The following is a 15,947-nucleotide window of genomic DNA, read 5'->3' as shown; positions in this document are numbered from 1 at the left end:
CTTCTGAATTGAGACCTTAGTTTTCACAGGAGCTACAGTATCCAGACAAACCAACAACAAATTAAAGCTGAATCTTAAAGAGATTTGAGTTCAAAAACCTCTGATACATATTTGTTTCAAATATTATGCCTTTTTCTATTGCAGTTTGACATCAATTTAGTAAAAATAATAACAATAATAATAATTCTGTTTTTGAAACCAGGAGCTTCACTTAAATATATTACACTATCTATATTTAGTATTTTGTGCTGCAATGTTGCTATTTTTACTCTAGTCAGATCTAAATATTTCTTCCACCACTGTTCACTGTTCAAGTTAAACAGCTCAGTTCAACACATAAGGATTTCTAGAAAATGTCAATTTGTGATTTTGTGATTTCAAAGTGTAGATGATCAGCATCTCTGCAGTCAGTGTCTTTTTGTTCCCTTTTGTCCTTTTCCTCTAAAGAAATCACCAGGCTCAGTGGTTGAGATGGGGGAGCAAAACAACAACATTTTAACAGAAACTGCTGAGGTTCTTGGATGAACTGGAATACTTGAAACTTCAAAGCCTTGATCTGAGCAGGCTGCAGTCATCCATGTGTCCTGTTCTAATAAACTTAAATTTCAGGAACCCTTCTTTAGATCTGTTCAGTTTTATTCATATAGCACCACTTAACAATCAACAATTCTTGTCTCAAAGCACGTTATATTGTAAGGTAAAGAATGTACAGTGTTAATCTAGGACAAATGTTCACTCAGTTTCATTCATGAAGTGAATGCAAGTCAATAACCAAAGGTGGGTTTTTGCCATAACTGACTGTATCATGAGTGGACAGACATGGATGTAAACCACAACTTAACTGTTTGGCTGAGTCAAAACAACCATAGCAGTGATTCTAGCTTAAAGATACTCTGGATATTGTTAAATGTGCAAATACAGTTAGGTCCATAAATATTTAGACAGAGACAACTTTTCACTAATTTTGGTTCAGTAAATTTCCACAATGAATTTAAAATAAACAACTAAGGTGGAGTTTAGTGCAGATTTTTAGCTTTAATTCAGTGGGTTGAACAAAACGATTGCATAAAAATTTGAGCAACTAAAGCATTTTTAACACAAGCCTTCATTTCAGGTAGCCAGAAAGTAATTGGACAAATTAAATAAGTGAAAATAAAATCTTAATTTCTAATACTTGGTTGAAAACCCTTTGCCGCAATGACAGGCTGAAGTCTTGAACTCATGGACATCACCAGATGCTGGTTTCCTCCTTTACTGCAGCGACTTTTAGTTGCTGTTTGTTTGTGGGCCTATAGTCTTCAACATATGAAATTCACACTCAGTTGCGTTAAGATCAGGTTGACCATTCAATAATGACAGAATGAAGGAATTACCCAAGTTTTCCCCTGGAATTACCTTTGGTCCCTTTAAAAAGAGATATGTTTCAGTAAACAAGGAAAAAAACAACAACGACAAAAACAAACCTAAACTTGTGTCAGTGACCAAATATATATATGGACCTAACTGTTAGATGTCCTGTTTCAAGAAAACACTTTGGAGCCGATTGTGAGTTATTTTGTGACAGAGATTGTGAGTTATTTTGTTCATGTTATTGGCTGTTTCAATTTTATGATGAGATGGATGCTGTCATTATATTTTAGTATAGTTTTTGAGTTGGATCCTTCCAGGAAAGGTTGTTTGATGTGAACTGTCATAAACTATAACCAGCAAACTATTACTTTCTAATTTAGGTGTAACGTATACCTGCAAGTGTGAGTAATGTATGGTGGGAATCGCACACAGTTCCCCCCTCCTTTTTTTTTTTGGTTCTGTTTTCTTTTGTTTTTTTGTGTGTTTTTGTTTGTTTGTTTGTTTTTTCCCTTTTGTGGTGTTATATGTATGAAGGTAGTATGTGTAGCTTGTAGTTTATGTAAGTTTAGCTACTTGTTTTGTTATGCTTAGTGGCTGTGTACAGTGCTATGTACAAATTAAATAAAGCGACGGTTGGAAAAATAAAATTGTACATGGACTACACTGGTCAATGACTAAATTGTCCAGATCTGGGTCCTACCTGTGATAAATGTCAGCAGGTTTCAGCCATCCCTCTACATATGTTCTGGGTATGTTCAGTGCGTCATCAGTTTTGGCAAGTAGTCTTCTCTACTCTTTCTAAAGTTTTAGGAGAGCCATTTGATCCATGTCACTTTGTTGGACTATTTGGTACCGTCCCACAGGGTAGGCATCTGAACACAAATAAAGTTGAAAACGATAGCCTTTTATACTCTGTTAGCCAGGAGACTTGTGCTGTTGCATTGGAAAGACTCCTCACCCCTTTCATGTTCACACTGGATCATAGAAGTTATGCAGTATTTTAAAGTGGAAAAGATAAGTTTCTGCCAGATGGCAACCATCTCTGACATTAATTGACAAATGGAAAGATGGATAGCTGCCTCTGTACAATTTGTGGAAATGTCTATAAATGTCCATTTTTCATCACACTGCCTAATTTGACCCCCCCCCCTTTATTCGGCAGACGGGAGGGTGGGGTTTCAGTTCATAAGCAGTATGCTGTTCTGCTTTTATGTTTAAATTATTGTTGTGATTATATAATGATTTCTTTCAATGAAAAGACCTTGATTAAAAAACGTTACAAATATTTTCGTTATATTTGTAACTTCCAAAAATATTACATGTTCCTTTATAGCTCTTGTAATTCATATTTACTGAGAAATACTGAACTTTACTTTTCTCAGGATATGCTAGGCTGCCCATCATTTGTTTTAGGTGGGTGATGCTTAAATGTAAAGGTTTTCCAAATATATTTATTTCCACTGAAAGGAATGAGAGTGCTGGAGAAGTTGTTACAATTACTGTTGGTTTCATTCGAATTTGGACTAGAATTCACTAGAATTTGGACTGTGTCCCCTGCTTTAGGGAAAAACTCGAAGCATACAGGCGTTGGTATTGGGTGATTGCCATGTTGCTGATAGGCCACGAGGTGTGACGCTGTCGTGTTGATTGGCCGAATAATGGCGGTTGACATAGTTGAAGGATGCAGTGATTGGCCATGTGAACATCCGGTTCTGAAAAAGCCGGTAGAGGAAGGCGGGGCATGAGTTTGGGAGCCGCGGGTAGGATTTTCTTCAAGATGGCGGCGCGACGAGAATTATGTTAATTTAGAAAGGTAGATAGTTGCCCAAGAGGAGATACCCGTGTCATATTTATCAGTGAGTACGCCTGTATCCCAAATATCTGGCTGTTTTATGGGTTGCTGACCTTTGCGGGTTTGCTCGGTGAGCTGTAGCTCAGCTCATTAGCATTGATGCTAACCTTAGCAGGGGCCCACTGTGAAGCTTCGGGCTGAACAGATGCGCTAAAGAGTGGTTGTTCTCCATTTTATTCAAATGTATAGTTTGCATACAACGTATTCAAATTCAAAGCCAAAAGACGTCTATTTGTGGAAGCTATTTTTACGTTAAATATCGTATTGTAATAGTAATAAAGTTGTGTTTTCTGACATTATTCTCACTGGTCCCTTTTTTCTAGCTTCCACAAGATCGCAGTGGAGGATGATCAGTGCCTAGATCCCATATTAAGCTGAATGCATTGTGATTTCCAATAATTGAGACAGTGATTCTGAAAGCTGTCTACATTAATGAAAAGAACAATGTAGTCAGCTTAGCATATTCACCTCTGGTACGTGGCCTATACAGGGATGTGCTTCTGCATGCATTCTGTGTTTAGATAAGAAAATAGCATCTTACTAAGTAAAGAATTTAAAATTAAAATTTCAGTCTATTTAAGTTAGCTATATATTTATAAGGAAATGGAGATAGACGATGTTCTACCCCCTCTCCCCTTGGAGCCACCTGATGATTTTGGCCTAGATGAGGGCAGAGCACCTCCACCACCTCCCCTGCAAACGTCCAGTGACGCAGAGGTAATGGACGTTAGCTCTGGTGGTGATGGATACACATACACCCCAGGGGACGGGGAAACCAAGACACAGCAGCCCCTCAGCAGGGGCTCACTGACTTTCTGTAGTCATCTCTCAGATGAGGCCAGTCCCGCCCCACCGTGCCCCAGAACAGCCCGCCATGCTCCCCCGGTCACCAAGTTTCTGCCAGATCTCAAGCTGCTTAGAGATGTTAAGATCAGTGTGAGCTTCACTGAAAGCAGTAATAGCAAAGAGAGAAAGGTTTTATATACAGGTGAGAGGCAGGAGGCAGGGAGTGAGGATGGCTTAGAAAGTCTCAATGGTGAGCTGCATGACATGGCTAGTGAGCAGGAGGTAGCTGAAGTGACTGGTGGAGCAGCAAATGCTGCAGGCAGAAAGTCAGAGGACGCAGAGGTAGATCTAGAAAATAAGGTGGAGTTTGCTGTCCTGGATGAGTTGGATGACCTCTACGAGAACTTCCTGGAGCCTGACGATGGAGAGCATGGAGGCTTTAAGTCTGACGTCATAGTTCAGCAGGAACAGGCATATGACGAAGTCACGGCTTACTCTTATGAGGTATGACTGGACTTTTATTTACAGTATCTCCTTTTAATGACAACTTCGCACTGAGTTTGTCCTTCTTTCCAAATACATAATAATGCAGGACTAATGCAGACCACAAACACTACAGTCACTGCAAGTACAGTACACTTCTTAATGTCATATTTCATCACTGTTCTCAATCTTTTATTTATAAAACCAGGACCAAATGTTAAGTAAATGTTTGATAACCAATGTTTTTTGTTTTGTTTTAAATCACTGAAAATGTGAAGTATGAAGCTGGAAGAGGTCAGTGTTTTAATTTTTACCTTCAATTGCGGAGTTTGCATTTGACCCAAAAGAAATCTTCATATGATTTTCTAGTAGCCCGTCTAACTAGTAATGTTAGACGGATGAATTCTGGTAAGATCATTAGAGAGTCCATTTTGAGAGGCTTTAAGCTCACTGTGGTTGGGGTCGAACCAGCTGGTATCTGTTGAGGGAATATTGGCCAGTAAAATCACAACTGTGGAGCTTTGGTCAATTTTTAAAATGCTTGCCCTTTTCCTGTTTTCAAGGGGGTTTTTTTCTGTTTGTTTGAGGGGTTTTTTAAAAACCACCTGGCTAGTTAACAGAGGGGCATATCCTCTCTTTGTAAACTCAGAATTGCTTTTATGCCCCATTTTCCAGCTGTGATGTGTTGTTTTGTTTTTTTGTTTTTTTTTCTTTCTATATTTCTACAGAATTACACACACACACACACACACACACACACACACAATGTCTGAGAAAAGACTATAAAGAATTCAGTACTCTCTAGAACTGCCCAACAATCATCATCTGCTGGCCTTAACCCTTCACTCTTCTAGGAGGAATTTGACAATGATGTTGACGCTCTGTTGGAGGAGGGAATGCCAGTCCCAAAGAAGATGCGCCCGGCAGAGGATAAATATGGTGGGGACAGTGATCATCAGTCAGATGGTGAAGGAGGAGTTCAACCCATGATGACCAAAATTAAGACTGTCCTGAAGAGTGAGTTGGGGAGGGGTCTATGGTCTGAAATATACTGCAAATACTCTGTCGTGCATGTGCCACATATTTTGCCTATTAGTTACTTTTGTTTGTTTTTTGTTTTTTGCTTCATTTCATATTTTTGTGTGTGAGTTGGAAATAACCTGCTGTCCTTTGAGACACTGGTTGGTAAATGTGCTCTCTATAAATAGATTAGACAACTAAGAAGTCCTCTGAAAGGTTAACACAGTCTAACAGCACATGGTCATTGCTGTTTTTGATGAATCCAGAGTGTTGTTATTGCATTACACAGAATGACCTACTAAACCAGTCTGGTTTGAAATCCTAAAAGACAAAGCAGAAATATTCCAAATTCCTAAAAGTTCCTTCAGAAATCATTTTTTCAACTTCAGAACACTGTCACACTTTTTCTTTTAGGAAACTTTAAATGCATTGGTCGCATTCTGATGTAAAGTAATGAATAGACTTCACTTCACTCTCCCAGCTAAGAAACATTTAGGCCTGTTCCTGATAGTTTTGGTTTTGAGAATTGATGTAATGAATAGCAAATAGTCTCTCAGTCTTGACCCTATACCCATGAGCTGAACATAATTCACTCTCAAAATTAAAAAGCGATGTCTTTTTCATGGGGGGCAAACTCCCATAGATTTTTAGCACGGTGCTTATTTACAACAGGGTGACCTGAAGTGTAATGATTACTGCTAAGAGTAGAGCGTCAACATATTTCCAGAAAAATAAAAAAGCAGCTTCTAATTTGTCTTAAATGTCTAGAAATGTCAATGTTTAGTATTAGTAATGAGGTATACCACAAAGTGTAATATGCAGTACTTATATTTACATTTTCTTGTGTACTAGGTCGGGGACGTCCTCCCACCGAGCCTCTCCCTGATGGATGGATAATGACATTCCATAATTCAGGCATTCCAGTCTACCTGCACAGAGAGACCAGAGTGGTCACTTGGTCCAGACCGTACTTCCTTGGCACTGGAAGCATTAGGGTAAGAATGGCATAAGTTTTACATCTGTTTCTGTTAATGAAATTAGTGGAATAAAATTTAGCTTTGCGTAGATTAAACGTCTGCCTCTGTCAACTCTCTAAACAGATTAGTGACGGATTTTGCTTATGCTGTCAGTTTGGACTAAAGTAGTCTGCTGCCAGAAGCCTAAACTCTGTACTGTTTCTCGCCTGTTTATTCCTGTTAAATCTGAGTTAATTCACATAGTGCAAAAGTAACAACCATTTGATGTGCTGTTATTTTTGTTTTTCAAGTTAGTGTGAAATTACTGATATAAAGGGGTTGGCCCTTTTTATGAAATGAAAACTGGAAACCCTGCCAATACTGACACAGTGTTTGAGAAAACAAAGGCTCAAATATTTTTGCCTAAATAAGACTATAACGACACTCTGTTTTCCCCCCAAAACGTATTGGCACTGGATGAGCTACATCTTAAACATTTTACAGCTGGGTAAACATCACTTTGAGAGATTTTACTTTATTTGTTCAAAGCCTATGGACGCTTTCCAGTTAATTTTAAAATTAAGTCTAGGGCTGTGCGATATGACCAAAATCTCATATCCTGACATAAGGCATTTATCGTCAACGATATATAATCACAAAAATTTTACATTTTCTGTAAATTCTGTGAATCTCGGGCAACTCGACTTGCCTGAAGTGTTTTCAGCTGGGCGTTGTATACCTGGAGTCGAGTGAATTTTCTTTGAGTATTTATTACACGGCGTGCTGTGGGGAAAAGCCTGTTCTAAGCTTCTTCTTTTTTTTTTTTTTAGCACCTGACGGCTCTTTTTAGCTTCTCATGCGTAAACACTCTGCATTCTATTTTACTTGATTCAGTTTATTTTGAAAATTCTCAACAGGATCTTCAGCTTTATTGTGAAAGGTTTATGTGGAAAATAAACATGCGGACGGCGGAGCCACGCGATGGTTTTACCGTCGTTGTTGCTAACGACAACGCATAAAAACAGTCGCTTGTCCGTCTGTAGTGTGGCTTTATTAAATATAAGAGAAAGAGAGAACTTCAGGAAATTATACAGTGACCAACAAAACGATGAAAAAATATTGCTGTAAACAGTTTATTTTTGCGACACCACGAAACAAACAATAGCGTAATATGAAACGATAGACGTTTTCATGTCGTCATCTGATATATATTGTGATATCGAACAGCCCTAATTAAGTCAGTGTCAAACTTACAGCACTGTTAACGTATTGTTCAAACAGAAACATGACCCACCTGTAAGCAGCATCCCCTGCCTACACTACAAGAAAATGAAGGAACAGGAGGAAAGGGAGCTGAATGGGGAAGTGGTGCCTGATGCAGAGGAGTCTGTTGTCAAGCCTGCTGAGGAGGCCAATGGTGGAGAGCAAGCAGGCACATCAGATGCTACGGCTGAGGACCAGGATGCCATGCCACCCTCCAGTCTCCTTGGTGAAGGTCAGGATGGAGAAGGTACCACTGACAACAGCATCCAAAATAAAGAGTCTCTACCCTGTGACTCCGCACAAGGAGCCTTAGGGCAGGTCAAGGCCAAAGTGGAGGTGTGCAAGGATGAGTCCATAGGTAAACAGCTTCCCACACTAGCAGTGACTTTTGAAAGGTTATTTTCTCTTTGCTTGCTTGTTTTTTGCTGAAGTAAAAATAATCATCTGATTTCTTGAATCTTCCTTGCAGAACTTGAAGAATTTCGCTTGTACTTGGAGAAATGCTTTGACTTTGAACAAGTCACTGTCAAGAAGTTTCGCACCTGGGCTGAGCGAAGACAGTTCAACAGAGACATGAAGAGGAAACAGGCAGAGTCAGAAAGACCTATCCTGCCTGCCAACCAGAAGCTCATCACACTGTCAGTCCAGGATGCTCCAACTAAGAAAGGTGACAGTACCTTTGATTCATACTGTGTGCATTTCATACAGTTCGGGACTAGATATTAAACATATCCTGGTGAAGTTTTTGTTTGTTGAGGCAATGAATTGTTTGTTTCCACAGAATTTGTTATAAATCCTAATGGAAAGTCTGAAGTTTGCATCTTACATGAATATATGCAGCGTATCCTCAAGGTTCGACCTGTTTACAACTTTTTTGATTGTGGTAAGTTTTTCTTCTTTTTTAAGTGTCCAAAGGTAATACAATAATTTACAAGGGTGTACTATGAAGCAAGATTAGTAGGTTAGCGAGCTATGTCAGTAGCTTTCTTTTTACCGTTCGCTGTAACCTGGTGTTGAATCTGGAGCAAAAACTCTGGGTAACCAGTGTGAAAGCCTGATATATTATCTCATAGTACACCCCGCTTCTTCCACTCATCTTCTATCAGAATTTGTTGTGCATAAACTAGTAAAAGTGTTTTTGTTTTGTTTTTTTTTACGTTTTTGATGTTGACCTTAATTTCCCATTGTTTCCACAGAGAACCCAAGTGAACCCTTTGGAGCGTCAGTCATTATAGATGGTGTCACGTATGGCACAGGGACTGCAAGCAGTAAAAAACTTGCCAAGAATAAAGCTGGTAATTCGTCTTTACAATATTAGACATTTGATCATATTGATATATTGATGATATTGGTCACAGCTAAATATAAAAAATACTGGTGTTGTATTAGAGGTTGTCCTTTGGAATTGGTATACATTTTTAAATAATCAACATAAGGACATTAAAAAAAACAACAACATCATGTTAAGCCCCTTTTCCATTACACGGATCAAGTAGCCACAACTTGACTCCAATTGACTGGTTTTCCATTACAAATGAGTACCACCTAGTGTGAGAGTACCTGCTCAGATTTCTTGGAATCTCTGCCAAGTCGGTACTAAAAAAGTACATGGTACCAGGTAATATGACCTAATGGAAAACGTGGCGAGTTGATTCGAGTAGGTACTTGATAGAAAAGGTGCTTTAGACTTGATTGTCACTCAATAGCTTACATGTATCTGCTTTGTGAGAGATAAGTCTGTTGAAAAGTCAAGGGGTTACAAGAACAGTCTTTCTTTGTTGCACCTTCCCACAATGGAGTGCGATAACAACTGTCAGTATGCTGTATTACATGTGGTAAATATTTGCACATTCACATGCTGTAAAATCTCACTGGGTCTTTGCAGCTCGAGCAACACTGGAAATCCTCATACCTGACTTTGTGAAGCAGACCTCGGAGGAGAAACCCATTGAAGGCGATGAACTGGAGGTACTTTTTAGTTTTTTCTGTGTATTCTTTTTTTTTTTTTTTTTTTTTCTTACTCTTGAAGCAACGCTAAATCCTAATTCTGAAGGCAATTCCTTTTCAATTTAAGTGTTTATTAAAGTTATGCATATAATAAAATGTACATTATTTGACGGCTTCCTTAGTTTTAAGACTGATATAAGTACAGGGGAGCATAGTATTAGTTTAGATGTCTGCCATCACTTCAAGTACTTTTCCTTTACGCAGGTGTGACAAAAGAGAGAAAAAACAAACACATGTATAGATGTAGTTTGTAACTATATAGATCCAGACAATCGAAAAACCAACACACTCAGTAGCAGATGGTGACATAAATAGCATTAAAAACATTTAAACATCCATTCCTTCAATGGTGAATGTCAGCAATATCCGGCCTTGAAGCCAAGATTTTCATATAATACTTCCTTCACATGTAAAACACATCTTTTTAGAGTTAAAGATGACACAGCAGTGGTGACATTCAGTGTATTCTCTCCTGCAGTATTTTAATCATATCAGTATAGAAGACTCAAGAGTTTATGAGCTGACCAACAAAGCAGGACTACTATCGCCATATCAGATTCTTCATGAGTGCCTTAAAAGGTAAAGTTGATTTGAGTATTTATTACTATTGTTAAAGTGTTATTGTTAAAGTGGTGTGTGTCCTTTTTTCTGCTGTCTCTCTCTCTCATGCCTTTTTATATCACCTGTTATGGGATTTATACTCGTACGACTACGTCCATATTGTTATTAGAGCAGCTCTGCATGATTAACTTTTCAAAATGATCCTTACGATCTTTTACTGGGCCTTTTTGCAGTCTTTGATTTCACCCTCTATCTGAAACGAGCTGTTAGTCCCTCCTCACCATCTTTCTTCTGGTTGGCTGCTTAAATATCCACGTGAAAGCAAATGTTTGTTCCTTACTGCAGAAACCACGGGATGGGGGACACTAGCATTAAATTTGAGGTGATCCCAGGGAAGAACCAGAAGAGTGAATATGTGATGACATGTGGGAAACATACTGTGCGTGGCTGGTGTAAGTAGACCCTAATTCTTGTATTTTTATGTGGCAAGAGCATAGCTGGGTGTTATAAATAAGTTCAAAGCAGCTGTTAGAATTGCTTTTTACGTGAAGTCCATATTATTACGATTATTTTCCTTGAATTTTAATGTTTTTTTTGCAGACCTGTTTTGCTAATATGTGAGTTTTAGTGACAGGTTGTTTATATTTGTCATCTTTGTAACTAGGCAAGAACAAGAGGGTTGGCAAACAGCTAGCATCTCAGAAGATCTTGCAGATGCTACATCCTCACGTCAAGAACTGGGGCTCACTGCTGCGCATGTACGGCAGAGAGAGCAATAAGATGGTCAAGAAGGTAAGGACTGACAGCTGCTGTAAAGTCTTAGGAGAAAGCACTATTGAAGATGAAGAAAATGTTTTGGTCCCTAATATAGTTCATGTGGGATTTTAAGTATTGTTTTCCACAGGATCCCAAAAAATACCAATGTCCTTTTCGTCATTCTCTAGCTTTAACTCAGCATTGTGCATCATAGTTTTTAGTTACAATGGCTTGCAAAAGTATTCGGCCCCCTTGAACTTTTCCACATTTTGTCACATTACAGCCACAAACATGAATCAATTTTATTGGAATTCCACGTGAAAGACCAATACAAAGTGGTGTACACAGTTATTTATTTTTACAAATTAATAACTGTAAAGTGGTGTGTGCGTAATTATTCAGCCCCCTGAGTCAATACTTTGTAGAACCACCTTTTGCTGCAATTCCAGCTGCCAGTCTTTTAGGGTATGTCTCTACCAGCTTTGCACATCTACAGACTGAAATCCTTGCCCATTCTTCTTTGCAAAACAGCTCCAGCTCAGTCAGATTAGATGGACAGCGTTTGTGAACAGCAGTTTTCAGATCTTGCCACAGATTCTCGATTGGATTTAGATCTGGACTTTGACTGGGCCATTCTAGCACATGGATATGTTTTGTTTTAAACCATTCCATTGTTGCCCTGGCTTTATGTTTAGGGTCGTTGTCCTGCTGGAAGGTGAACCTCCGCCCAAGTCTCAAGTCGTTTGCAGACTCCAAGAGGTTTTCTTCCAAGATTGCCCTGTATTTGGCTCCATCCATCTTCCCATCAACTCTGACCAGCTTCCCTGTCCCTGCTGAAGAGAAGCACCCCCAGAGCACGATGCTGCCACCACCATATGTGACAGTGGGGATGGTGTGTTCAGAGTGATGTGCAGTGTTAGTTTTCCGCCACACATAGCGTTTTGCATTTTGGCCAAAAGTTCCATTTGGTCTCATCTGACCAGAGCACCTTCTTCCACATGTTTGCTGTGTCCCCACATGGCTTGTGGCAAACTGCAAATGGGACTTCTTATGGTTTTCTGTTAACAATGGCTTTCTTCTTGCCACTCTTCCATACAGGCCAACTTTGTGCAGTGCGCGACTAATAGTTGTCCTATGGACAGATTCCCCACCTGAGCTGTAGATCTCTGCAGCTCGTCCAGAGTCACCATGGGCCTCTTGGCTGCATTTCTGATCAGCGCTCTCCTTGTTCGGCCTGTGAGTTTAGGTGGACGGCCTTGTCTTGGTAGGTTTACAGTTGTGCCATACTCCTTCCATTTCTGAATGATGGCTTGAACAGTGCTCCGTGGGATGTTCAAGGCTTGGGAAATCTTTTTGTAGCCTAAGCCTGCTTTAAATTTCTCAATAACTTTATCCCTGACCTGTCTGGTGTGTTCTTTGGACTTCATGGTGTTGTTGCTCCCAATATTCTCTTAGACAACCTCTGAGGCCGTCACAGAGCAGCTGTATTTGTACTGACATTAGATTACACACAGGTGCACTCTATTTAGTCATTAGCACTCATCAGGCAATGTCTATGGGCAACTGACTGCACTCAGACCAAAGGGGGCTGAATAATTACGCACACCCCACTTTTCAGTTATTTATTTGTAAAAAAATGTTTGGAATCATGTATGATTTTCGTTCCACTTCTCAAGTGTACACCACTTTGTATTGGTCTTTCACGTGGAATTCCAATAAAATTGATTCATGTTTGTGGCTGTAATGTGACAAAATGTGGGAAAGTTCAAGGGGGCCGAATACTTTTGCAAGCCATTGTATGTGACCAATACAGAGTGCACCTGTTAAAGTATACTGATAAACAATGGATGCTCTATAGAATTGGAGCAAGTAGCAGTCAATTTTTCATCTGTTTCAAACCACAGTTTAGTTCGGGTCTGAAAACAGGATGAAGAACAAGAAGATGCTGCTTTTTATAAATTAATTAATATGGTAACTGGGTGTTTATGACAGTACAAACGATGTGAGTGGGTCAGTGCTGGAACATTTGAAGTGTCCAGCTAAATAAAGCTGGATGCTATGTTTATCCCAGTCATCCACCCAGAGTCACTGCTACTATAATAAATGAGCTTATGTGATGACAAAGCGTTTGTCCATCCAGCCATCCACAAGTCATGAGAAGCACTGCTCCTAGAGTATTGGTCAACAACGGATGGGCTGCCACGTCATTGATTTTGGGTTTTAAACCAGTGACTGGGATGTAGAATTGAACCAATTTTCTGCACATGTTGGAATGGTACTGCCATGTGTTGATCAGCTGGATAGTGTGTTATCATGAAGTGTCATGTGTCCTGTACTATGTCATTACAAAATTATTTTACTTCTCAGGAGAGCTCCGACAAGAGCGTGATCGAGCTCCAGCAGTATGCCAAAAAGAACAAGCCAAACCTTCATATCTTGAACAAACTGCAAGAAGAGATGATTAAACTGGCTGCACAGAGGGTAAGAATGGTTCTTAATGGGATTTTAGTTCTAAATATTACTGTCTTCCTTTTTTATAAAAAAAAACCAAATGAGTGTAACTTCTAGTTGTTGGTTGACCAGACTGCATGTACACTACCCAAAATCTTATACTTGAGAATAATTGTTTTTGTTGTCTTTCTTGTGCTTACTTATTTTTCTCTACCAGGAGGAAACAAGGAAGAAACCCAAGATGACCATAATGGAATCTGCCCAGCCGGGGAGTGAACCCCTCTGCACTGTCGACGTCTAAATCTCAAATCACTGATGAACCACAGCACTGAAAACCAGTCACTGTCAGACATCTCAGACATCACACACACACACACACACCCCCCCCCCACCTTCCACCACTTAATTATGCATCACTGAGATCTAAATGGCAATATAGTAAAAGATTGACCGGGCTGATATTACTGCTTGCTTCCTTCACTTGTGTTTTCATTGGTTAAGCTGGTAGAGGTAAGTGTAGGACTGAACAGACTGTAGAGCGAATATCGTCTACCTCTCTAGATGCATCCTTATTACAGCAGTAGGAGAAATCCCCCTCCCCTGCCCCCAGTGTGCAGAAAAGTGACCATTACTTGATAAGATGAACCACATGAAAACAGAATTGCATGCCTCTTAAAGTGGAGAAAGCCACTGCACACACTGGTTTTATTTTTGAAGTCTTGTTTTCACCAGTCATGATCGCATAGTACCAGCAGCTGATAGTTTTCTCTGTGCTAAAAGTATTTGAAAGGGACTACTAATACTTGTATTTATACTGTTCATTTAATTGAGAAGCAGAGTTCCTCTTTTATTTGGTATTTTAATGGTAGGTGTTATGGATGTGGTGAGTGATGAATACAGCTGTGTGCGGTCTTGTTTGTCCCCAGAATTGATAGATGCTGTCTTTGGTTTGCACGTTGGCAACATGCGGTGTGAAGTGCTCACTGTTGTTACACACTCGTGTCCTGTCAGATGTTTTTATTGACTGTTGCTTTTCTTCCTGGAATAATTCCTATTGGAATATTTGGGCTGACTTCTTCTTTGTGGAGGGTCTTGCCTTTTTCATTTGTTTCAGTGAAAGACATAAGCTAGAGGCCAACTGATGTCTTCATCGCTGATACCAATACAGATTGTTTTATGGAATATGAAACTCCAGTGATGTCAGTCGATATTCTTAATAAAAATGCATACACATTTGTTAAATTCGACTGTATTAAAAAGGGACTCCTTCATTTAATTTTAAGTAATGAATTTCACCGACTACTAACTCAGCTGTGGAGCTGGTTCTCTGTTTGGAAAAAAACTGTGACACCATCTCTGAATGATACCAAGCTACGTCTTCTAAATAAGTATAAAAGGGCACGCACATGTGCCCATACAATATCTGACATTAGGCCTAAGCTGGTGAAGGTCAGGTTCTATAAGAGCTTCCTGCTACATGGTGACACTGCAGTTAACCCCAAGCACAGGGACACAGTACTGTAATATGTTGGGGATCATTTCACTTATGCTTTTAGTTCCTACTTGGATTTTTATTCATATGCTAATGCCATGCACAGTTGCTAACCACAAAGCACATTTCAGTTCCTTTTCATTTATGTTCTTATTTAAAAAAAAACAAAGTCATGTTGGTTACATGTTGCCTTAGTTAATCCATTTCATGAAGGGCTCAAGAGTATATATTGTACATTGGACCTAAAACACCCTTCAGCAGGAAGTGGAAAGACCAATCTCTATTTACTTGATAAAGCATTTGTTTAGATAGTTTTCAGTTAAAGACGGCCAAGAAACGTCTCAAGAAAATATGCCTACAACTTGTCCAGATTGGTAGGATTCACCTGAATGGACTGTGTATTTTGTGTACGTTTGCCACAAATATAATTTTTTTTTCAAGGCAGCCTTGTAAAATTTAGTTGGCACTGATTGTGAACAACAGCGATAAAGTCATTCAGTCCAACAAGCTGATGAAACTGTGTATACCAAAGCTTATAGTCTTATGCATTTTATAGAAAACTCAATGTTGCTGTGAACTGAAGAGAATGGATGGATCTCTAACCGAAAAATGCATAGACCCGTCACTTGCTGGAACAAAATGGAATCTGCTGTGCACTATCAAGTATTTGGCCGGTGGTTTTTCTACAAGAGGACACATCGGTTTACACAAGGCTCCTGTGATAGTACAGATCACTTTACGAATGTGCTTTTCCTTTGTGTATGTGTTTTCATGCAAAGCCCATCAGTGTCGGGGGGAGTGGGGGATACTGCTTTCATGTGTTGCTGTTAAGTTGTACCAATGACTTGTTTGAAGTGTTGCTGCCTAGATTATGAAGTATGTATTGCAACCTGAGCTCCATGACTTTGGTGATATTTGTTATGCAAAATAAAAATGTCTTGACTAATAACTACAAGAGCTTTTGTTTATT

At 39.3% G+C, this 15,947-nt stretch overlaps 1 protein-coding gene across 1 annotated transcript; it reads left to right on the top strand.

Annotated features, from left to right (window-relative positions):
- Positions 1-3,072: 3,072 nt before the first annotated feature.
- On the top strand, positions 3,073-15,926 carry dgcr8 (DGCR8 microprocessor complex subunit). The gene is made up of 14 exons (XM_039620454.1): positions 3,073-3,206; positions 3,526-4,492; positions 5,326-5,488; positions 6,344-6,486; positions 7,729-8,068; positions 8,180-8,377; positions 8,492-8,593; positions 8,907-9,005; positions 9,596-9,678; positions 10,196-10,296; positions 10,624-10,730; positions 10,943-11,070; positions 13,402-13,515; positions 13,703-15,926. Exons 2-14 carry the CDS (start codon positions 3,806-3,808, stop codon positions 13,784-13,786), a joined length of 2,349 nt encoding a protein of 782 aa, XP_039476388.1. The 5' UTR covers positions 3,073-3,206; positions 3,526-3,805; the 3' UTR covers positions 13,787-15,926.
- The last annotated feature ends 21 nt before the right edge of the window (positions 15,927-15,947 follow it).

This window comes from Oreochromis aureus, linkage group 12 (genome assembly GCF_013358895.1).
Source record: "Oreochromis aureus strain Israel breed Guangdong linkage group 12, ZZ_aureus, whole genome shotgun sequence".
In the NCBI taxonomy this organism is placed as follows: domain Eukaryota; kingdom Metazoa; phylum Chordata; class Actinopteri; order Cichliformes; family Cichlidae; genus Oreochromis; species Oreochromis aureus.
This window is presented reverse-complemented; position numbering and strand designations above follow the sequence as displayed.

Excerpts from the sequence above, each read along its gene's own strand:
- dgcr8 (XM_039620454.1), top strand. The coding sequence starts at position 3,806 with ATGGAGATAGACGATGTTCTACCCCCTCTCCCCTTGGAGCCACCTGAT. Across the intron at positions 8,069-8,179 it reads GTGCAAGGATGAGTCCATAG|AACTTGAAGAATTTCGCTTG; the intron begins GTAAACAGCTTC and ends TCTTCCTTGCAG. Across the intron at positions 13,516-13,702 it reads TTAAACTGGCTGCACAGAGG|GAGGAAACAAGGAAGAAACC; the intron begins GTAAGAATGGTT and ends TTTCTCTACCAG.